Source organism: Lepus europaeus, chromosome 5 (genome assembly GCF_033115175.1).
Source record: "Lepus europaeus isolate LE1 chromosome 5, mLepTim1.pri, whole genome shotgun sequence".
Classification (NCBI taxonomy): domain Eukaryota; kingdom Metazoa; phylum Chordata; class Mammalia; order Lagomorpha; family Leporidae; genus Lepus; species Lepus europaeus.
The window spans coordinates 127,717,898-127,741,240 of record NC_084831.1 but is presented as its reverse complement, the minus strand read 5'-3'; the positions used below and the strand labels follow the sequence as shown (position 1 = coordinate 127,741,240).

Sequence of the window (23,343 nt, the reverse complement as noted above, 5' to 3'; positions counted from 1 at the left end):
GCATTTATCTTTTGCAAAGCCCTTTGCAGTAGGTGATGTTAGCTTATGTTGTGAAGTCACGGTAGCCACATATTCAATAACTTGCCCAAGGTCAAGCTGTTAATATGTCATTATGTTCTCTGCCTTTACCAGTCTCTTCAGTTTAGGGTGGTTACTTTGGAACCATGTTTGCAAATGCCCAAGCAGGGCTTGATGGTGGACCCTGGTATGGTAACACAGAGAAGGTTAGAAATACTCATGCAGGAAAGAAGACACAAGAGTGGACCTAGCAGTGCAAACACTGACCAGAAAGCTATGCAGTAACCACAGACAGGAAATATTATCTGATCTTACAACATGATAGAGCTTCTAGAAAATACCAACATGTAAAATGTTATCTGTGTAACAAGGTTTTTTCATGAGTGTCGGCAAGTTGGAATTGGTTCTGCCTTTGTAATAAAATGGGTAGGTATTATTAGCAGGTGCAAAGGATTCCTCTGCAAGTGTGAAGGGAAGGGAAGGACCTCCTGAAGCTGTAGACAGGCTGCTGGTAAGAGAGAGTAGCATACTAACCTACTGCATGTCATGAAGGAAGATAATGGCGGCCGGCACCGTGGCACAGTATGTTTATCCGCCAGCATCCCATATGGGCATCGGTTCTAGTCCTGGCTGCTCCTCTTCCAATCCAGCTCTCTGCTATGGCCTGGGAAAGCAGTAGGAGATGGCCCAAGTCCTTGGGCCCCTGCACCCGCATGGGAGACCAGGAAGAAGCTCTTGGCTCCTAGCTTCAGATTGGTGTAGTTCTGGCCATTGTGGCCATTTGGGGAGTGAACCAGCAAACAGAAGACCTCTCTGTCTTCCTCTCACTCTCTGTAACTCTACCTCTCAAATAAATAAATAAATAAATCCTAAAAAAAAAAAAGGAAGATAATGGCTGTATCTTCCCATTTCCCGGGCATCCACCACTCTGAAATTCTGAGATCTTTGGAAATATGGTAGAGCTCAGATAGAAAAGTAAGAATTCAAACCTTTCATTGGATATAAAACTAATGTGAGCTCATATTTTAAAAAATATAATGTATGAAAAAGTGTAAAAAGAGCATAAATTAACCCAAATTTACTACTCAGAAATTACCATTTCTTTGATATTTCAGCACACATGTCTGCAGACTGTTCTCTATGCATAGATGAGGAATCTTTAAAAAGTCCATAGGAAACACATATTGTAAAATTAAAAAAACTATCCACAGATTTCAATTTTTTGTGACAAAATAAAGTGACCTTAAATTTTTTTCCATGGACTTTTTGAAGCCCTGTAATATATGCATAAGTGGTTCATTATATATGATAATTGGCAAACTGTTTTCTAACATATTGTAGGTATCTTTTCATATCAAAGAAAGTCAATTACATCATCCTTGCATGACCGCTTAGTATTTTATTGATTGGTTAAATCGTAACTTATACATAAGCATATATTTAGGTTATTTCCAATTTTCTCCAATGGATCAAATGTAATTTGGAACAATGAGCATTTTTGTACCTTCATCTTTGAAAACTTGTCCAAATCTCTTCTTAGAATAAAGTCCCAGACATTAAAAACTTTTCATCCACACTGAAAAATTAGTACAACCAAAGTTTGCACCAATCCACCCCCCCCCCCCCAATCAAGGGCAGTGAGAAGGCCCAAGGTCACTCTTTTTTTTAAAGTTTTTATTTAATGAATGCATTTTTTCATAGATACAACTTTAGGGATATTAGTGGGTCTTTCCCCCATATCCTCCCTTCCCCCTCCAACTCCTATCTCACCTCCTTCTCCCTCTCCCATTTCCTTCTTCATTATGGTTCATTTTTAGTTTAGTTTTATATACAGAGGACCAACTCCATGTTTACCATAGATTTCAACAGTTTGCACCCACACATACACACACAACATATAGAGTACAGTTTGGGGACAAAATTTGCAGTCGATTCTCATAATAAACATATTAGGGACAGAGGTCCTATCTGGGGACTAAGTGCACAGTGACTTCTGTTATTCCTTTAACAATTAACACTCTTATTTATGGCATCAGTTGTCACCCGAGGCTCTTGCCCTGGGCTGCCAAGGCTAGGGAAGCCTTTTGTGACCATAGACTCCATCAGTATTTGGACACAGCCATAAGCAAAGTGGATGCTCTCTCCTCCCTTCAGAGAAGAGTACATCCTTCTTTGATGACCATTTCTTTACACTGAGGTCTCACAGAGACCCTCCGTGTAGGATATTTTTTTGCCACAGAGTCTTGGCTTTCCATGCCTGAAATGCTCTCACAGGCCTTTCAGCCAGAACCAAGGTCACTCTTAAAACTTTCTCTGTTGGCTTGGGTTCCTGACTCGGGTAATGGTATAGGAAAATGCACAACACATAATTGACACCACAGGGTACAGTCAATTCCATTTCCTTCAACTGACTTTTGAGGTTTGGCTATAATAAGACTAAAAACTTGAACATGAACAAGTTTCGCCACCAGATCAGCCGCAGCCTGAGACCAGCAGTCAACCTGTGGATTATTTGCAAACCAAGCAAGGGCTCAAACATCTATGTACCTCACCTTGCATATTGACCGTTCCCAGGGAGAAACCACATGGTAAAGAGTAAAACCATTCACAGAAAGGCAGAAACTTAGTAGTCCTCTGTTCTAGCCTTTTCAAATTTCAGCTGAGAATTTAATGCCAAACATTTTTTATTGTATTTTTTTTTTTTGACAGGCAGAGTGGACAGTGAGAGAGAGAGAGACAGAGAGAAAGGTCTGCCTTTTTGCCGTTGGTTCCCCCTCCAATGGCCGCTGCAGCCGGCGGACCGCGCTAATCCGAAGCCAGGAGCCAGGTGCTTCTTCTGGTCTCCCATGGGGTGCAGGGCCCGAGGACTTGGGCCATCCTCCACTGCACTCCCGGGCCAGAGCAGAGAGCTGGCCTGGAAGAGGGGCAACCGGGACAGAATCTGGCACCCTGACTGGGACTAGAACCACGGGTGCCGGCGCCGCAGGCAGAGAATTAGCCTATTGAGCCGCGGCGCCGGCTCCTGTGTCCATTTTTTCAAGAAAAAAAAGTACAAAAAGAAAATGATCATTCATGAGCTTGCTGATGAGAATAGTATTTCTTCAGATTTGAGATGTTTTCCTGTGGTCTTTTTAAATGCCTCTTTTCTTAGTATTTGAATTGAAATTTGTATGAAATTTTGTGTCTAGTGTTTTTGCTTTGTTTAACATTATCATATCATGGTGTTTTTCACTGTTATAAAACATTTAATGCTATTTTAATGTCTATACAATAACAGATACCTTTGTAAAAGTACATACTTTATTTATATATATTCTAATATTGGTTATATAAGTGATTTCTAATTATTTGTCATCATAGATTCTAACAATATTTTAATCTTTGTGCTTAACTCATTTTCATTTTTTTGACAACTTATATAGAATGGATTATTATACATTCAATATTTGATTAAAGTAATGGAGAAATTTTTATTTCTAGTACACATTTCTAAATTGCCTTCCAAAAACCTTATAGTAGAAGGTGGGCATTGTGGTAGAGCAGTTTAAGCTGCTCACTTGGGATGCCCACTTCCCATTTTAAGGGATTCCAATTTTATTTTAAATGAAATGAGAATCCGTGGAGGATTTTGAATGGAGAGGCAGCATGGTTTGATTGGTGTTTTTAAATTATGACTCAAGGCGCTTTGAGGGGAACAGATGGACACAGATCAGGGAGACCACTCCAATCGTCTAAGTTAAAGATATCCGAAGCTAGCGCAGTAATGATGGAAGTGACACCCTGTGGTCAGGTTCCCCTCATCAGGGCAATTAACAAATGGCATCAAGGTACTGGGCTAATGGTGTATATCATGGGATGTAAGATGCTTAAAGTCCTTCTGGGTTCTATTACACCAGGGCAAGAGAATTGGCATAGTGCTTGAGGTAAAGCTATTTCTATACTGCTATTCCTATCAAAAGAAGGAAAACTGTTTCTGACTACCTTGCTGTTAGGAATTTTTAATAAATAAACAGAGAAAAAGAGCATTTTTCTTTGATTAGCCATACATTCTTTTGTAAGAGGCCAATGGTTTAAGCTGCTATTTGCAGCGCCAGCATCCTATAGCCACACTGTAGTGCTGGTTCGAGTCCCAGCTATTCCACTTCTGACCCAGCTCCCTTCTAATGCACCAGGGAAGCCAGAGGATGCTAGCTCAAGTGCTTACACTCCAGCCACACATGTAGGAGACTAAGATGGAATTCCTGGCCCCCGGCTTGGCCTGGCTCCACCCTGGCTGTCACAGCCATTTGGGTGAGTAAACCAGTGGATGGAAGATTTCTCCCTCACCTCACTCTGTCTTCCTCTTCTCTCCCCCTCCGGCTTGCCTTCTCCCCCTCTCTCAGTCTCATACCATTATATTCCCTTGTCCTATAGTAGTAATTGTGCCCACAGTGGTCTCTCTCTTTCTCTCATTTGAGTGCTAACATCTTCCATCTACTATTCTTGTGTCCCATTATTTCCACTGAAATTAAGGCATCCAATTTCATTACAACATTTCCACTGTCAACTCAAGCCTTTAGAAGATAGCAACAGCTTTGAGAGATGCTGGTGCCCTCTTTGCCTGGACTTCAGTGAATCACGAAGGTGCTCTCCCTCTGACACTTGGAGAGAGATGGGGAGTGACTAAGCAGTCTGCAGGCAATAGGGCCACTGCAACACGCCCATCGCCCTGAGTCATCAGATTCCTTTCTCTATTGAGTGCCAGGGAAATGTTGACATTTTGATCTCTTGAATCTAGGCCAGTATTGAATACAGGCTTCAGTTGGCCAGCAACAGTGTTTGTGCCACTCCCAAACATGTAAGCTCATATATTACATTCTAAATCCTAGGTGGGTATATTTCTATTGATGAATGCATTTTATTTAATCCTTCTTCCTGAACACCCTTACATGTCTCCTGTTAGCCGAACTCTGTAAGAAATACAAAGGCAAGAGAACTTGGTTGGAGTGTGTAGTGGTTAGAGCACAGAGCAGAGCGGGGAAGGTTAGAAAGAGAAGGTGGAGGTATGGAGACTATTCCACACCAGTATATATTTGTCTTAAAGAGGTAAAATTTGAAATGCCTAGGAGACATCCAAGACAAGTTTATACGTAGAGAGCTGGATAAATGAGTCTGGAGTTCAGGGGCAGACTGGAGTTGGAATGCAAATTAAAATATAATTTGATACAATGGTCTTTCCATTCAAGAACATTACAGCTGTCTTTATTTGGTAGTGTTCTTTTACGTCTCTTTGTAAGCTTTTTCCAAGTACACTCAGTGCATCTCTTAAGATCATTCACTGCAATTTGACAAATATTTGGGTACATACTCCGAGGAGACATCATGGTTTTCTGGCCTTGTGAAATTCATAGTCTGGTGTGAGTTGCAGACAGGATTTTTTTTTATTTTTTATTTTTAGTAATGCATTTTATGTGAGTCAGATTCAAAAAAGTCTTTGAACATATAATTTAAAGTGTTAATAAGATTTCACATGATTTTTTCATACTTTCTTAAAGAATCATTGTGTAATTTATACTTAGAACACATCTCAAATCAAACACCAAATTTTCATTACGAACACTTGATTTAGATTTAATAAAATATAAAACCTAAATTGCAAGGGAAGGAAAATCTAACTAGTGCCAAGTCTCCTTAAAATATTCAAGCAACTAAACATCAAAAGAAATGTATCCTTCTAATACTTGTCTTTGCATTTTCATTGAAAAAACTGGTTCATCATTTTTAGAATAATTGATTAGTCTTTGACACAAAATCATTGATTTCATAAATATGCTTGTTCAAGTTAACTGAGCTCACTGTTTTATTAACTATGATTAACATAAAATTTAAAGGGGTATTGTCAGTTGAAAAACTTCAAATGTACCTGCAAAAAGTTCAAGTTTTTCTGGCAGTTTTCTATAACCAACGTACATGGCTTTAAATTAGAATTAAAATAATCTTTGCATTGGCTGTTGTTTTAAAAATGTAAATATCTTATGAAAAGTTTCTATGTCAGCATTTTTACATAATTATGTAAAAAATAAGCTTAGAACTTCAAACTTCGAGAAAACTTCTACTTTAGCAATTTTGCAAGACAATAGATCTTTACAAAACTCTGCCAAGATTCAGCCACTGGGCATGGGCAAAGCACCCAAGATCACTGGACTTACTGTCTATTTGTTGCCAACAGTTCTGAAAAATGTCAGCAATTGTAGTACTGACATATATAAAAGGACCATTTTTAACAATGCTATCTTTGATAAAATATCTTCAATATGTGTTGCACAGAGAAAGAAAGAATATACATATCACTTTCACTGTAAAATTCTAATAAACTTATTTATAACCTAACATAGCTGGAGCACTTTTCATTGTGATAGAAACTATATATTTATGTAAAATTACTCTTTGATTTAGGATTCAAAAATATCTGTACCATTAGCTTCATCTGGGCAGAGGGAGAACAAATTTAACATTTGGTCATATTTCCATTTAACAATTATTCTTGGAGTTTTTTTGTACAGCAGTCTTAATGAATTTTTAGTTGGCCAAAATGTTTAGATTCTGTTTAAAGTTTTTTTTTATTTTTTTAATTTAATAAATGTAAATTTACAAAGTGCAACTTTTGCATTGTTGTGGCTTTTCCCCCCGTAACCTCCCTCCCACCCACAGCCATCCCATCTCTCACTCCCTCTCCCATCCCACCCTTCATCAAGTTTCATTTTCAATTATCTTTATATACAGAAGATCAACTTAGTATATACTAAGCAAAGATTTCAACAGACTGCACCCACACAACCACACAAGACATAGAGTACTGTTTGACTAGTAGTTTTATAGTTAACTCTCATAGTAAAGCACATTAAGGACAGAGGTCCTACGTGGGGAGCAGGTGCACAGTGACTCCTGTTGTTGGTTTAACAACTGACACTCTTATTTATGACGTCAGTAATCACCCGAGGCTCTTGCCATGAGCTGTCGAGGCAATGGAAGCCCCTTGAGTTCACCAACTCTGAACTTGTTTAGTCAAGGCCATATCACAGTGGAGGTTCCTTCCTCCCTTCAGAGAAAGGTGCTTCCTCCTTTGATGGCCCGTTCTTTCTGCTGGGATCTTGTTCACCAAGATCTTTCATTCAGGTCGTTTTTGCCACAGTGACAGACAGTATTTTAAATCCAGTATTTTAAAATTGTGCAGACATAAATTAAATCCAGTATGGTATGAAGTAGGCTTGTATAGTAATGGATAATTTTTTTTCAGTCTTCATTCCTCTCCCAAGTGGAGCACCCACACTCAAACTACTTGGCCTGAAGTTCTCAGTGCTGGAAATCCACTATGCTGCCTTGTACCACCAGCTCTCTGGGCAATGTCTTGGATGGCTAAGATGGTGCGTGGGCTGGTCATCATGGTATGTGGCTTTTAGGGACATTGTGATATCTGCACTATCATAATTATCATACATACATAAGAAGATTTGGAGCCAGTACTTGGCTAGTGGTTAAGACACCAGTTGGGGTATCTGCATCCTGTATTGGAGTGCTTGGGCTTGAGTCTTGGCTCCACTCTCAATTCACCTTCCTGATAATGCGCATGACTGGCAGCAGGGGATGGCTCAAGTACTTGTGTCCATGCCACCCATGTGGGAGACCTGGACTGAGTTCCTTGCTCCCAGGCATTATAAGGAATGAACTAGCAGATGGAGCTTGCTTGCCCTCTCTCTCTTTCTGCCTCTGAAAATAAATGAATAGAACATTTTTAAAGAAGACTTGAGACTTATTAAGACAAGAATATACCGAGCAAACCCCACCTCCTTTCACTCCTTTTTACCGCCATGAAAATCAGCCTCTGGTCATCCCAGGCATAAAGAGGGAAACAACAACAAGAACAAAAAAAACCCCAAGGATCCAAGTTTTTAGGCTGTATTCATTTTAGGTGCATTTCTTGGAGGATATGAAACTTTTTGTCCAGAAAAGAAACTAAATGAAATCTTCAAAAAAGAGAACTACTAAAGAACAAAACATAACCTTTCCCTCAAAATCATTGAACTAGAAAGGATTGATAGAAAAAATAGCAAGTACTCAGCAGTGCACCCATGTATCAGTTTGTTTTGTTGTCATGATCAAGGCTGTTTCAGAGCAGTAATTATGTGGAATAGAGTCAACTCACTACCAATATCACTAAGTAACAACATCTGTAACTTACTCTCAATAGAAAACACCGACTCCTACAAAAATCCAGAATGTTCAAAAAAGATCTCAAAGTTGTAGAACAAGAGATGGTATTATTTGAAGATGAATGAGTCAAAGGAAAGTGTTTAGAAGTGGCTTATACTTTTTTTTTTTTAAAGATTTTATTTATTTATTTGAGAGGTAGAATTACAGACAGTGAGAGGGAGAGACAAAGAGAAAGGTCTTCCGTCTGTTGGTTCACTCCTCAATTGGCTGCAACGGCCGGAGCCATCTGAAGCCAGGAGCCAGGAGCCAGGAGCTTCTTCCAGGTCTCTCACATGGGTGCAGGGGCCCGAGGACTTGGGCCATCTTCCACTGCCTTCCCAGGCCATAGCAGAGAGCTGGATGGGAAGAGGAGCAGCCGGGACTAGAACCAGCGCCCATATGGGATGCCAGCGCCGCAGGCAGAGGATTAACTTACTGCGCCACAGAGCTGGCCCGAGAAATGGCTTATACTTATGTCCTTACCATGCTTCAACTAATATAAACAAATATGAGGACATCATGTGTGTGCTCTCCCTGCCCTTCCTTCCCCTCTTCCTCCTCCTCCTTCATCGGCTCCTCTGCCTTTTCTTTACCTCAAAATTGAATTTTAAATTATTTTATTTTCAATTTTTGCTGATTAAATTTTGTTGAATGTTTTACTTGTCATTTTGAATACTGTATTTTAATTAATTTAATCTATAGTACTATATATCAGGAAATTTTTATCTATATTTTCAATTTCAATTATATTTTACTTGATTTGTTTCAATTTCAAACATATTTAAATGCATTAAATACTTAGCTTCTCTAGTCTTTGCTTTTTAGTAAATAATAAGGTATTGTCACCATCCGTTTTGTTCCAATATTGTCATCTCAAAGAATGGAAATTTGAGCTCATAGATTATACACATTCCAATTTTGCTAAATTTTCCCAAATTGTTCTAGAAGACATTAATATCTAATCACATTCCCATCAGTAGTAGTGTCTAAAACTTTGTACAGCTCCACATCACAGCCAATATTTTACACTAGCAAATCTTACTTCTCAGGCAACCTGGTGTAAAATGATGCCTAATTAATGCTGAGTTTGTATTTCCCTGGTTGATAATAAGATAGAACATCTTTTCACATATTTCTTGCCATTTACTTGTTTTTTTATTATTTTACTTTACTGTTATTGTATATTTGTGTTTCAATTTTCTTCTTTCAGTTTATGGGCTTTTTCACTTTGTTAATAGTATAATTTGATATATAGAAGTTTTCGTTTAAGAAAAGTAAATTTATTAATCCTTTCTGTGGCTTGTACTTTTTGTGACTTAAGATTTCCTAACTTAACTCAAGGTCGTTCTGTTGTTCACTTAAGTTTGTTTTGCTTTTTTGTAATTGGGCCTTCAACTAGAGTATGACGTGGGAATCCAATTTGGTCTCCACATGAAAACATTTCCATTACCATTGATGCCCTCCCCTCCAGTCTGCTATGTCAGCTCTGGTATTTACCAAGTTTTCAGACATGGGTCTATTTCTAGACTCTCTTCTATGCCACTAATAATTTGTGTTTGTTTCTCAGAACCAGTTCACTACCTGAATTACAGCTTTATAAGACTTGAGACCTGCTAAGATGGGGACCCGCCCTCCTCCTCAGCCTCTCTGCCACCCAGTGTTTACTCCTCTGAATTCGAGCAGAATTTTTCTATGCTGAGGCTTTTGTGCCGGGGAAAGAAATGATCTTACTCTCATTTGCAAGCACTTCCCAGGCTGTTGTGTAAAAACAATAATTAATGATGTCAGAGAGCGAGAGGGGGCAGGGGGAGGAAAGAATTGCTGGACTATGTCCTTGAATAGATGCCAGGAGATTGACATCTGGTGGAAACAGAGGGGTTAGCTTTGGAGAGCGACAGGTCCAGGTCACCTACGGTAATAACGGCAGAGTCCGTGAGGGCACACGCTAACTGATGTGGTGGTGGGAAACGGGAAGTTCTCTGAGGGTGGGGAGGAGACAACAGATATGGGGAGAAAGGAGAAGATGCCGAACCATTGTTGAAGAAAATGGGAAGTAAATGATTGGCAGGAAGCATTCGGAGCCTGGGTAGGGTTCATGGTCACTAAAGTGAAACCAGTCCACTTGGCTGTGTTCCCCCCCAGCCACACCCAGTAGCATAGTGTTGAATTTAATCAGGGTTCTGCTTTTGCTATTTGGACAAATAAAGTGAAAGAGAGAAAAGGAGTTGAAGATAGAGATGTTCCTTGACTTAATGGAGGGGTTGCATCCCAATAAACCTATCATAAGTTGAAAACCTCATTAATTTGAAAATGCATTTAATACACCTAAATTACAACTATCCCACCTTAGCAACAGCAGACTGTGGAGCATCAGTTGTTTAACCTTGTGGCTCTCTGGGAGCTGCAGTTCCCCGCCACAGCCCAACATCACAGGAGAATATCTGTTGGACCACCCGTTGTTAGCCCAGAAAAAGATCAAACCCCAAAGTATATAGCTTCTATCCTATGAGAATCACTTTCACACCATGATAAAGTAAAAAATAAGTGGGACCGTCACCAGAGACTGCCTATACAGTATTCAGGGGAGTGGTTATTACAATGGACAAGCAGTCCAAATTGAGAAAGGAGTGGAGACACATAAGTGAGGACCAGTGGAAAGCAGAAGAAGCAATGGACTGGAGGCTCCAAGATGTACAGGGATTGTTGGGGTCAGTGCAGAGGAAAGGGAGTGGGATGGGTGAAAAACGTGAGCATGAAAGGGTCGCAGCGATGGGAGCTCCAAGGTCAAGGTTGTGAGCGGTACTTCACAGCCTGCAGCTGGCACAGCCACCAGGGGCCTTGCACTCACAGGCCCTTGCTTGGTTGAATGCTCTGCTGCCACCATCTCAAAATTCCCAATGATTTTTAACAAGGGGCCCTACCTTTCATTTTTCCCTGTGCCCTGCAAATTATATGGCCTGTGCTGGTTCAAATATGGGGGTGAGTGAGGTAGGCAGGGGACAAGAGCTGTGGGGGAGTTGCTGGATCTGAGTTTGGGTGTGGAATAATCAGAGAATTGAAGTCAGAAATTTAGACGGTGATGGCACTGTGGTGCAGTGGGTTAAAGCCCCGTTCTGCAGTGCTGGCATCCCATATGGACACTAGTTCAAGTCCCGGCTGCTCCACTTCCTATCCAGCTCTGTGCTATGGCCTGGAAAAGAACTAGAAGATGATACAAGTCCTTGGGCCCCTGCACTCGCTTGGGAGACCCGGAAGAAGCTCCTGGCTCCTGGCTTTGGATCAGCCTACTTCTGGCCGTTGTGATAATTTGGGAAGTGAACCAACAGATGGAAGACCTTTCTCTCTGGTTCTACCTCGCTCTGTAACTCAAAACCAGTATTAAAGAGTGTGACAGTGAGCTGGGGTCTAAAACCTAGAGAAATGCCTCACAATAACCCAGGGGCCAGAAGTTGTTATGTGGAGGAGTGGTGGGTGATATAATCCAGTGGCATGATACTCAAGGCTGAGGATTCAGAGGGGGAAGGACCCATCCCGTAAGAGAGGTGAGTGCCTGGAGAACAGTGGTGTCACCTCCAGGATGCATAGCGAGAGGGCCGTGGGAGAAAGAAGGAGCCTTTCAGAAGGCAACAGGAAGGGGCCAGCACCGTGGTGTAGCAGGTAAAGCTGCCACCTGCAGCTGCCCATCCCATATGGGCACCGGTTCAAGTCCCGGCTGCTCCACTTCCAATCCAGCTCCCTGCTAATGTGCCTGGGAAAGCAGTGGAAGATGGCCCAAGTGCTTGGGCCCTTGCTGCAGATCAGCCAGGCTTCAGCTGTTGTGGCCATCTGGGGAGTGAACCAGCAGATAGAAGACCTCGCTCTCTGCCTCTGCCTCTCTGTAACTCTGCCTTATAAATAAAAAAAGAAAGCAGTGTCCTGAGGGAGTGGCAGGGCAGGTGTCCTTGAGAGCAAGAAGGCGACAGAAATGGTTAAAGAAAGGTGAACTAGGTGGAGGATTTTGATGATGGTGGGCCTTGGGTTCCAGAAAGCACAGTGGAGGAATTTAGCCTTGGGCATAAAGGAGACACAGAGGCTGCACAGAGCCTTGTGGGATTAAAATGCAGGATAAGGGCAATGTGCAAGACATCTTAAAATGACTGACAAGCAAGGATGCCGAGATTCACTGGGTGAATGCACAGAAGAGAGCCCGAGCGTGCGGGGAGGTGCAGAGGGGCCGGTGATGGGGCAGAAGCATGGTCTTTTCAGAAATCTTCAGTATCAGCCCATACTGGAATAGCTTTTTCTTTAAAAAGTTTCATAAAAGGTATTTATAAAATAAGTAGAATGGGGATCATTACAAATAAGTTTGTATGCTTAGCCACTACTATTATAATTGCATGTCTCAGTCTGTTCCCTGTTCCTTTAGCAAAATGGCGTAGGCTGGATACCTTACAAATAAAAGTTCATTTCCCATAGTTCTGGAGACTGGGGAGGCCAACATGCACGGGGCCGCATGGTCGGCGTCTGGTTCCAAGGAGGTGCCTTGTGTCTCAGTCCTCCCATGACAGCGTGGAGGAGGGACCGGAGGCTCTCTTAATCCCATTCCACAGAGGAGACTTCATCAGGTCCCAGAAGGCCCCACCCCCTAATATTGCCATAGTGGGGATTAAGCTTCACCATGGACCTTGAAGAGACACAAACATCCCAAACATAGTATCATGGGAAATGGGTATGATCTCACCGCTCCATTATCACTTAGGGTGTTTTGCCGTGAACGTTCCAAAACACATCTAGGCAACATAAGCTCAATAAATCAACTTCTTGTAAAATCTTGTTATAATGGGGCTTGTGACTTTTTTATATTTTTTGAAAAATAACCATTTTTGAGAAATACCTATCATTTTAGCCTGAAGTATGTGGCTTTTAGGCTAATTAACATAGACCTCCATGTGTCTTATTCTTCCATGGCCCTCTCCTGAGGCTTTTCCTGGGCTGATAATTCAACAATGCAATTAAATTAAATTCATTTACTTGAGGATTTAACATAGGTTCTGTGATCCTCAGGTTTCAAAAACAAACCAGCCAACCAACCTATGTAAGTAAGGAAATGCAGCGTGTGGACCTTGTTTGCATTTGAATTTGAATACCTTGTGAAAAGCCATTTTAGGGATCTCTTCCCAAGTTGGAATCTTTTAACTGTCTTATGTGGACAAAGATACCTATAAAGCTTTTTTGCTGCTTGCCATTTGCTTTGAGGAAATTGATTGACTTATCCTGGCTTTAAGAAACCCCACAAGGGGCCAGAGCCCTGGCTCACTTGGTTACTGCTCCGCCTGCGGCACCAGCACCCAATATGGGCTCCGGGTTCTAGTCCCAGTTGCTCCTCTTTCAGTCCAGCTCTCTGCTCTGGCCCGGGAGGGCAGTGGAGGATGACCCAGGTACTTGGGCCCCTGCACCCACATGGGAGACCAGGAAGAAGCACCTGGCTCCTGGCTTCAGATTGGCACAACGCTGGCCGTAGCGGCCATTTGGGGAGTGAATCAACAGAAAGAAGACTTTTCTCTCTGTCTCTCTCTCTCACTGTCTTTAACTCTACCTGTCAAATTAAAAAAAAAAAAAAAAAACCACAAAAGATTGAAATTTAAAGTCATTTGCCAACATCTCCAAATAATTAGTGATGAATTCTCCTAAATGATGTTGGCTGTATCCTAAAGCCGAAAGTAGCTCCCTGGCTCACTTATTAATCTTTTCACTCTTTAACACAGATGTGAGGAGGGAAAAGACTCAACCCTATAGTGTGAATCTCATGTCAATGTCTTTGGTTTCGTCTTTTTACATTGTAATGTTGTACCTGAGCGAGTGTAAACAAAGGAGCACCACATACTGATAAAATCTGATGGTCCTTTATTGCCGGCGGTGGAGAGTGGGCTCATGCCCTAAAGAACTCTCGACCCTGAAGCCCAAAGCAACAGGGTTTATAATAAAGGCAAAAACCACAAAATCAGGAGGGGAATACATGGTTGCTAGGATCAGGGGGAGTACATGGTTACTGGGGTCAAGCTGATCTAAAACCTATGAGAAACTAGTATCAATTATAATCTTGACATTACCAGTTACAATCTTAACAATTCCAATTATAATCTTGACATTAATCCAGGTATTGGTTTTAATCATATGTCAGACATAGACAAATTACAGTTTTATTATTAACCCAGGTGCAGCCTATCCACTTCCAAGCTTGAGCGATCACGCTAGGGGTTTCTATGCTCTGCCAAGTGTGATGTAGTGGACTGTTATTGTTCAACTGTTTTAGATCATAGTTTCAGACCAGAGTCTCACCGTAGGAGGGGGCACCTTCCCAGAATGGAGTCTCAGGTTCTCCAAAATGGAGTCCCTACTGTCAAGGTGTTACTTCAGTAATATTTCTGTGAAATCAGAACCTGTACAGTAGCTCATGGAGATGTTTAATGCATAATTTTTCTCCTGGAAGAGCTTTATTAATTAATAAATTAATAATGTCTCTTACCATAGATGACATCTTGGAATTAAAGAATTATAGTAGTTTATGCTATTTCTTTTTTTTTTTTTTAAAAAGAATTATTTATTTGATTGCTTCTTGGCCTTTTGGCTAAGATCAAGTGTAAGAATTATTTATTTGAAAGTCAGAGTTACACAGAGAGAGAAGGAGTGGCAGAGAGAGAGAGAGAGAGAGGTCTTTCATCTGCTGGTTCACTCCCTAACTGGCTGCAACAGCCAGAGCTGTGCCTATCTGAAGCCAGGAGTCAAGAGCTTCCTCTGGGTCTCCCACATGCATACAGGGGCCCAAGGACTCAGATCATCTTCCACTGCTTTCCCAGATGCATTAGCAGAAAACTGGATCAGAAGTGGAGCAGCCAGGACTCGAATCGGCACCCATATGGGATGCCAGTACTGCAGGTGGCAGCTTAACCCACTACGCCACAGCACCAGCCCGTTTATGCTATTTCTTGCTTTGAGTTGTGAGATTGGGTCTATTATCTAATGTATGATTTGATTATTTAGCCAATGGCTGCTTTTCTAATGAGGAATGAGTATACAGTAAATCAGTTCATCAGCCTAAACTCCCAATAGTCTCTCCATGAATGGCACTATCTCTAATGCACCAGTGACAAGACATTCAATGAGCAGCATGACTCACCCGTGTTTTGCATGTTCAATCAACTTCTAGCTTAGTGAAAATAACAGAGAGAAGTACCAAGACCGTGGGAGGTGTAAAATCTCTCTTCGTATCCTCTTTGCTAGCATCCAGACCTCCATATCAGAATAAGGGTCCCCATTTCAAAATCTAGCTCATTAAAACTCCCACAGATAGAAGGGCCTTGAAGATGGTCACCTTTCATTTTTGGAATCCAAGATTGACAGAGGCAGTGAGTAGACAATGCAGTAGAACAAGTTACCTGGATTTGGATATAAGAACATTGTGAGTCACACAGTCTTATTTTCACAGGTTTAAAAACTTTGTCTACACATACCGAATCTTCAGAGAGAAACACGGGTATTACAAGATAAAGGTAAGAACTATAAGGACTCCTGCAACAGCGAAAAGGTGGGAGAGAAGAATCCAAGATCGTCTCCTGAACCTAGAAAGTGACCACATCCAGACATAGTAAAAGGGAAGTGCCATGTAGCACCAAGACTCAGAACAAGGGTTAAGCTTGTCTTTCTATGAGACAGAAGATCACTGGAATCACGGCCGCTTTTACCCTGGCTATTACTCAAACTTGTAGAGGCACACAACTCTGGCTCCTCCAGCAGCCAGATGCACTCACCGGACTCCATGCAAAACCATTATTGAATTTGGGAGCTAAACAATGAAGCAGGATAGGAAGGGAAGGTGGGGACAGTCTGAAGGTTTTTCTAGTTATACAGAAATATAAAGGAGATCATCAAACAACCGGAAGGATTTGATTCATTTTTCTACTGGAGGCTAAGCAGAAAAATCTTTTTGCTTCTTTTGAATTTAGTTATCTGGTTTAAGAAGTAAAATATAATAAATGTAAACATTTTAAATTACTTATAGAAAATACTAAAATAATCTTTCTGAAACACTTCCATAAGAAGTTCATTAGATTTTTTTACACGATTTCTCTGAGGCTTCAATATGCTGATGGGCATTGTGAATATTTGCAAGCAACCAGAATGAACAAGGATACCCAGGCAATGTATTTGCATCTATAATGTTTCTTTTTCCATATCTCTGGGGGGATATTATTGAGACAATCAGCAAAATTCTGAAATGATCAGCAAACACAGGTGAGCATCCCAAACCTGAAAATCTAAAATCTGAAATGTTCTGAAATCTAAAATGTTTTGAGCACGGATATAACACAATTGGAGAAGTTCCCAATTTGTTTCACCCATAGAATTATTTAAAACATTATATAAAGTTACCTTCAGGCTATGTGCATAAGAAACATAAATAAACTCTGTTCAGACTTGGGCCTCATCCACAAGATGAGGTGCTCCAAAATCCCAGTGCATCGCAAACCTGAAACACTTCTGGTCCCAAGCATTTTGAATTGAGGATACTGAACCTGGGGTACTGCAGCAAGGCTGACTCCTGATTTGAACCATTGCAGTATGGTTATTGAATGTTCTTACATTTTTTTTTGGAAATACTAAAGTATTTAGGGTGAAAGGAATATTTTTCCTGCAATTTAAAACTCAAGAAGTGTTTTTAAAACTCTACACACCTGGGTATATGCACATTTATCATTTTTTTGTGTGTGTATGCTTATAAAGCAAGAATAAAATTATAATAAAGAGAATAAACATTTGGGTTGTGAGTAAAGAATCTATATAGGTTTTTACAATTTTTTTTAAAAAAAGAGATTTGTTTATTTGGAAGACAGAGAGGAGAGACAGAGAGGGAGGTCTCCATCCAGTGCTTCACTCCCCAAATGCTGACCAGATCCAGGGCTGAGCCAGGGGCCAGGAACTCCATCCTGGACTCCCAAGAGGAGAGTACTTAGGCCATCTTCCCATGTACCTAAAACATCTTCCACTGCCTTCCCAGGTGCATAGGCAGGGAACATAAGCAGAGTCGATAGGACTGGATTCAACACTCCAATATGGGATGCCGGCATTACAAGCGATAGCTTAACCCACTGTGCTACAATTCCTGCTCCTTTACTCTTTTTGCAAGTTTTTTTTTTTTTTTTTGACAGGCAGAGTGGATAGTGAGAGAGAGAAACAGAGAGAAAGGTCTTCCTTTTTGCCGTTGGTTCACCCTCCAATGGCCGCTGCGGCCGGCACATCTCACTGATCCGAAGCCAGGAGCCAGGTGCTTCTCCTGGTCTCCCATGCGGGTACAGGGCCCAAGGACTTGGGCCATCCTCCACTGCCTTCCCAGGCCATAGCAGAGAGCTGGCCTGGAAGAGGGGCAACCAGGATAGAATCCGGCGCCCCAACCGGGACTAGAACCCGGTGTGCCGGCACCGCAAGCCAGAGGATTAGCCTGTTAAGCTACGGCGCCGGCCATCTTTTTGCAAGTTTTCTACATCTGAAATTATCCCACAATAAAAGATCTTGTAAAGAGTAAGTTATTTCAAAACCCTTTTTCTTTGCTGTGCTTCTTTTGGGAAATTCTCAATGCCCTGTTCTGTCTCTTATCTGGAAAACATGGAGCAGATCCCAATCAACAACAACTCAGACACAGAGAGCTGTTTCTTCAAAGGGCAACCTGCACTGTGGCCAGAGGCCTGTGGCGGATGATGCTCGGGGTTGAAGTGAGTACATTAAGGGGACTTTCCTGCAGGCAACCACAGTGTCAATCTCCATGTCAGCCATGTCAGTCTAGAGGTTAACCAGACCGCATGCCAGAGACTGCTGCTCTCCGTGGCTCAGACTGGTGGCTGCCGAGGAACCACAGTGCATAATCAAGAAAACCAAACACATAAGAGCAGAGAAAGCCAGTTCTTCTTGTTTTTAGGTTACTTCTATAGGGTCTTATTACAAAATAGTCCTGGATGAACAGCTGGTAAGCAGCATACCACCATTTCCAATTTAACTGAGTTGTGGTGCTGTTCCCTGTCTCAGTTTCAATTGGGGCTTCGTTTGCCTGCAGATTCTGAATTGATCCAGCAGGTAAGTCACACATGTCCCTTTCCCATCAGAAGCCACCTCTGTTCATTCCCTCAGACAGTAAAGCTTGCCAACAAGGCCCAGGGTCTGGCAGTGTGTCTATACCAAGAGCGGTCCTACATCCACTTGCCATGCATACTGCAAACCCAGCCAGGGATCCACTGGTTGGAAACCCTCTTTTCTCAGAGTAGTTCTAGTCAGAGGTCAGTCTTGAAAGCAAGGACTCCGTGGCCAGTGCCGTGGATCACTAGGCTAATCCTCCTCCTGCGGCGCCGGTACCCTGGGTTCTAGTCCCGGTTGGGATGCCGGATTCTGTTCCGGTTGCTCCTCTTCCAGTCCAGCTCTCTGCTGTGGCCCGGGAGTGCAGTGGAGGATGGCCCAGGTGCTTGGGCCCTGCACCCACATGAGAGACCAGGAAGAAGCACCTGGCTCCTGGTTTTGGATCGGCACAGCGCTGGCCGTAGCAGCCATTTGGGAGGTGAACCAATGGAAGGAAGACCTTTCTCTCTGTCTCTCTCTCTCTCTCACTGTCTAACTCTGCCTGTAAAAAAAAAAAAAAAAAAAAAAAAAAAAAAAAAAAGGGCAAGGACTCCTGTAAACTGCAGCTGATGTGGACTCTGAAGCATGAACTGCTAGCCACTCTGTTTGTCAGCTCCGTGTGGCATCCCTGAAAATCACTGTTTTGAGAAGTGTTGGGTTTCACACACACTTGCACTAGGATAAGCGGTCTCCTTTCTTGTACTCTTGCAGACTGCAGAAGGGACTCCAAAACAGATCTTTTCAAGCCTAAAGGAATTGATCTCAAAATTTGAAAAACCGGATCAAGGTCTGGTGGTTCAGCTTTTAAAACCAATCCGGAGAAGAAGCCCATGCCCCAGCAAGAAAAGATCAAAACCAGAGTTGGATGCTATTTATGGTAAAAGCCTTCATTCAGGGTCAGGAAGGAACTTTAACCCCACTTCCACCAATGGCTTACTTTGTAGAATCAATGCAAAACAAATACCCTTTTCTATGCCATTATCTCTGAAAAGCTTCAACCTGCTAAGAGCAATTACTGTTCAGTTGAGAAATGAGGTCTTCTAGGCCCTGAAGGTGGGCAGGTCATAGAGCTTTCTGTCCTTGGACAGCCAGGACAGCAGGAGTGGTCACTTCAAATTCATTCTGTAACCTTGTGCCAACAATTAGCGTTTGGCAATTAATGGGCAAGTGGGCGCATATGCAAATGAGAGGAAGCACTTTCAGGCTTTCCCAAGGTTCATCCTGTGACCTTTTGATCAATATTTGCTAAGCATTCATTTATAAATTTGCTAGATGACAAATTACCTCAGATACATCTCTAAAGGTGGTAAGTCTTGGTGGAGGATAAGAGACAGCCAGGAAACCTGAGTACAGAAAATCCATAGCGAGGTCCCCCAAATCACATCACAAGCAGCGAGTCTTTCTTCCTCGGATCCTTGGAATCTGCTCTCGGAAGAGAAACTAGGATGTGTCATTTGCAACACAGTCTGAATTTAATGCAGACTTCTGGAGGCATGTATGTGTAATTCTGTTTTCTCATGGTTACCTGCTCAGTGTGTTCCCAGTCACCAGTGGGCAGGTAATGATGATGAGAGCAGATGGTCTAGCTAACGAGGACAGAGGACAGAGAGTTATCGAGGAGTTTGCGATCACCCTAAACCTATTCTACTCTGTCTTCACCAAAGTCACCCTTCAGGCTGTCACAGTGAGCTTCTCACCTCCCTAACATGAGTAAGCATGGAGTTTTAACAGTTAAAACAAAAGCCCTTCCCCAATCCTTGTTTCTCTGTCCCCAGTGCAGAAGTTAGTGCACCCATGTATTCACAAAATCACTTAGTGTAGGTCCAGCTTCAAATGGAGTCCCATGGCCATTTTCTATCAAAACTTGCAGAACAAGAACCAAAAAAGTTAACAGAGTTAGAAATCCAGGACTGTACCTGTACTGCAACCTTTGGGCTAGCCCAGATGAGCTGATGGCATTGGTTGGGGTTGGTGATGGCATTTGTCTTAGCAATAAGAGCATCACAAACACCCGGAGGCCCCTCAGTGCTCTTCCCTAAGAATTGGATGAGATTCTCAAGCCCAGTTCCCCACACTGGTCTGCACTGGCAGCCTGAGCTGCAGCAGGGAAATACCCTACCATTGTCCTCATCTCCTTCCCCCTTCCCTCTGCCTCCTTAGAACAAGCTTCAGATGTTCTCCCTCTGAGAGACACCCAGGTTTTCTGCTGGTGAGTGGAGACACCTGGGGTGGAAACTCTAAGGATTAGATTTTAAGAGAATCCCCTATTTTGCCAGGAGAGTTCCCTGTGGTACCCCTGCTGCCTCTGAAGATGACACTGTGATGTGGCTTCAAGATGGTTCTGTGTCTGTGTCTGTGTCCTTGAAGGGGGTTGGTCAGCATGGCTCCTGCTGTGGAGTCTCATGGCTTGTCTTCTGCTTTCCTCCCAGAAAACAGTGACCATGATTATGTGCATGTCTTGCCTTGAAGATATGGAGCCTGGACAAAGCAAGTTCAAGAAGAAATGAGGTGGCAGCTCTCATTTGGTGATTCTCTCTCCTGCAGGTGTTAAGTCCAGAATGCCAAGCTCCAGTGGACAAGTCAAACTTTCCTGGCCTGGGTAACTGAAGATCTTCTATCTGCCAGCCCCAGAGAAGTCACTCCCCACATCCCTGCTTCCCACGCATATTCTAAAAGAAGTTTCCAGCCAGCCCCCCACCCCACCCCTTTCACCTCTCTTCCTTATTGGAATCAGACAACCTGGACCTATTCTCCTTGCCTTGTTAAAGGTCCTACCACTGCTTTGTCATGATTGTTACTCTCCTGACAAGCTGATCAGAGAGGGGTGCACACTTGCCACTGTGATCAGAGCCATGAGTTCAAGCCCTGTGACTGCTTTACCTTGGAAAAACCTCACCCTTTCTCTAGGTCTTAGTTTCTTCATGTGTAATGCAAATGGTTGAGTGGGATGGTGCACACTGCCCCAAACCCCCTGTTGGACCTGGTTGTATTGTGTGAATTTGGGGAAGTTGGGAGTGATGGAAATTTATACAGCATCAATGGGATCAGGATCTCAGCTGTCACCTTCTGCGTAGCTGTCTGTATTGGTCTTGGTCATGGTAAGGACCTTGATCCACCACACACACCCATCTCCAGCCAGGTATATTTTCTCTCTAGCTCTGCTCCTTTCTAATCTTGGTCTTCTTGCCATAAACCTGGACACACTTTCTTCCTGATTCTATTCAAGCACCAACCACTTCAGCAGTGGTTGTACAATGTACAGCATTGTAGAGTAGTTCTGTACAATGATACATACTCCCCCATTTGTGATTTCTCTTCCCATCAAGGTTCTCAGTGTCATCAAAACATGATTGGATCTCCCTTGAGCCTTCCACAGCATGTAGAAATATGTGCTGCATACAAACGTGTCTCATTCCTAGAGACTATCGATTAGAAGCACATCTCTGAAAAGTTTGGTGCATTGGTAAAGCCCCTTCAATTTTTCTACTAGTTCAAATGGTAATCAAGACCTCCTTCGTTCTGAATGTACCAAGTTCTATGACCTTTCTCTTGCCATCTTCAAAATGTAACGGTTCATTTCATTCCACTGGTTTTCCAAGTTTATTGAAGAGAGGAACTCTAAATTTCCAGATAACATGGACAGGAACTGTGGCTGGGGCCCCAAAGTATGAATAATTTAGAGTTCCTGGGTCACAGCAATCCATGGCTACTACAAAGACAAGGAGTGAAATGCCATATTCAGAGAGCTGTGGAAGCCAAGTCCTTCTGGTCAATTCAGTGAAGGATGCTGGAAGCAAGCCTGCTCCCTGGGACTCAGTTCTATGTCTTGAATTCTTTCTCCATGATACTAAGAAGTATATTCCAGTTTCTAGAGCCTAGAGCAATCTTTGGCACATAAAATATATTCAATGAGTATTTCTTGAGTAAGTCAGTATATAAAATATGGCCTTTCTGGATAGCAGAGGTTTGTTTAAGCTTTATGTACTTCCAAATCCAGTAGCTCAAGACTATTAGTTCAAGATCCAATGATAACTCTCCTAGAAGCATTTTCTTTTCTTTTCTTCTTGAGCACCTGTGCAAAGTACCTTGTACAATGCATGGCCTCCAGGAGCATCTAGTACCTTTCTCAAATGAACAGGCACATTAAATAGCTGATGTTGACATTATGCTATAATGCTATAAATTCTTGACATTTTTTAGAAGACCTTGGACAGCTTACATGAGGAACCACTGAAAACTCAGGTTATATGGGTCTGGGAAAGGAAAAACAAATTATTCAAAGCAATGCCAAGTGTTTGAAGCGCTGTTCTATGAAAGTGGATGTAGACCCATTGGCTACAAGGACAGGCAGCAGAATTCAGACCAATGGATGAGTGTTTCTAGCAGGGCAGTTTTAGCCAAATATAATAATGAAGACTGAATCCACCAGAGCTATTCTGCATCCTAACAGTCTGCTCTGTATTCTGGTTCCAGTGAGGAGGTGATATTTTCCAAGGATGTGGGAAAGATAGTCTCTGTCTTTACAAGAAGTTAGACTGCCTTACCGCTAAGGCATCTTCCAACTCAAGGAGTCTCAGGTTCTAGTCCCTTAACAACCAGACTGGGATATCCCCCCTTCCTTTCTGGATTGATGTGTGGAAAATTGATAATTCTTACTCACCACAACCATCAGTCCATACATGAACTCTATTTTGTTTCATTTTTCTTCCCTTCATCCCTAACTTTCAATGTTCACCCATAGAAACCAGCTCTATTAATCTATATTTGATGTACCTTGTTGTATATGTATGTGCCCTTATAGAATATACAGTATTGGTTTTGAATTTGTATTTTTGGCATTTATGTACATGACATGGTACTATTGCTCCAATTCTGTTACTACTTTTTTCACACAATACTGTTTGATTCTGTTCCACATTATTGAGTGTACATCTAGTTCAGTGCCTCTAACTGATG

General features: G+C 42.2%; 1 protein-coding gene across 1 annotated transcript in view; it reads left to right on the top strand.

The window, feature by feature from the left end:
* Window positions 1–22,218, top strand: part of SH2D1B (SH2 domain containing 1B) — a 39,862-nt gene extending 17,644 nt beyond the window's left edge. Inside the window, exons 2-4 of the mRNA XM_062193748.1 lie at window positions 15,713–15,776; window positions 19,099–19,264; window positions 20,817–22,218. Coding sequence (XP_062049732.1) covers window positions 15,713–15,776; window positions 19,099–19,264; window positions 20,817–20,854 — 268 coding nt within the window. The 3' untranslated portion in view covers window positions 20,855–22,218. The remainder of the gene's footprint in view (window positions 1–15,712; window positions 15,777–19,098; window positions 19,265–20,816) is intronic.
* The last annotated feature ends 1,125 nt before the right edge of the window (window positions 22,219–23,343 follow it).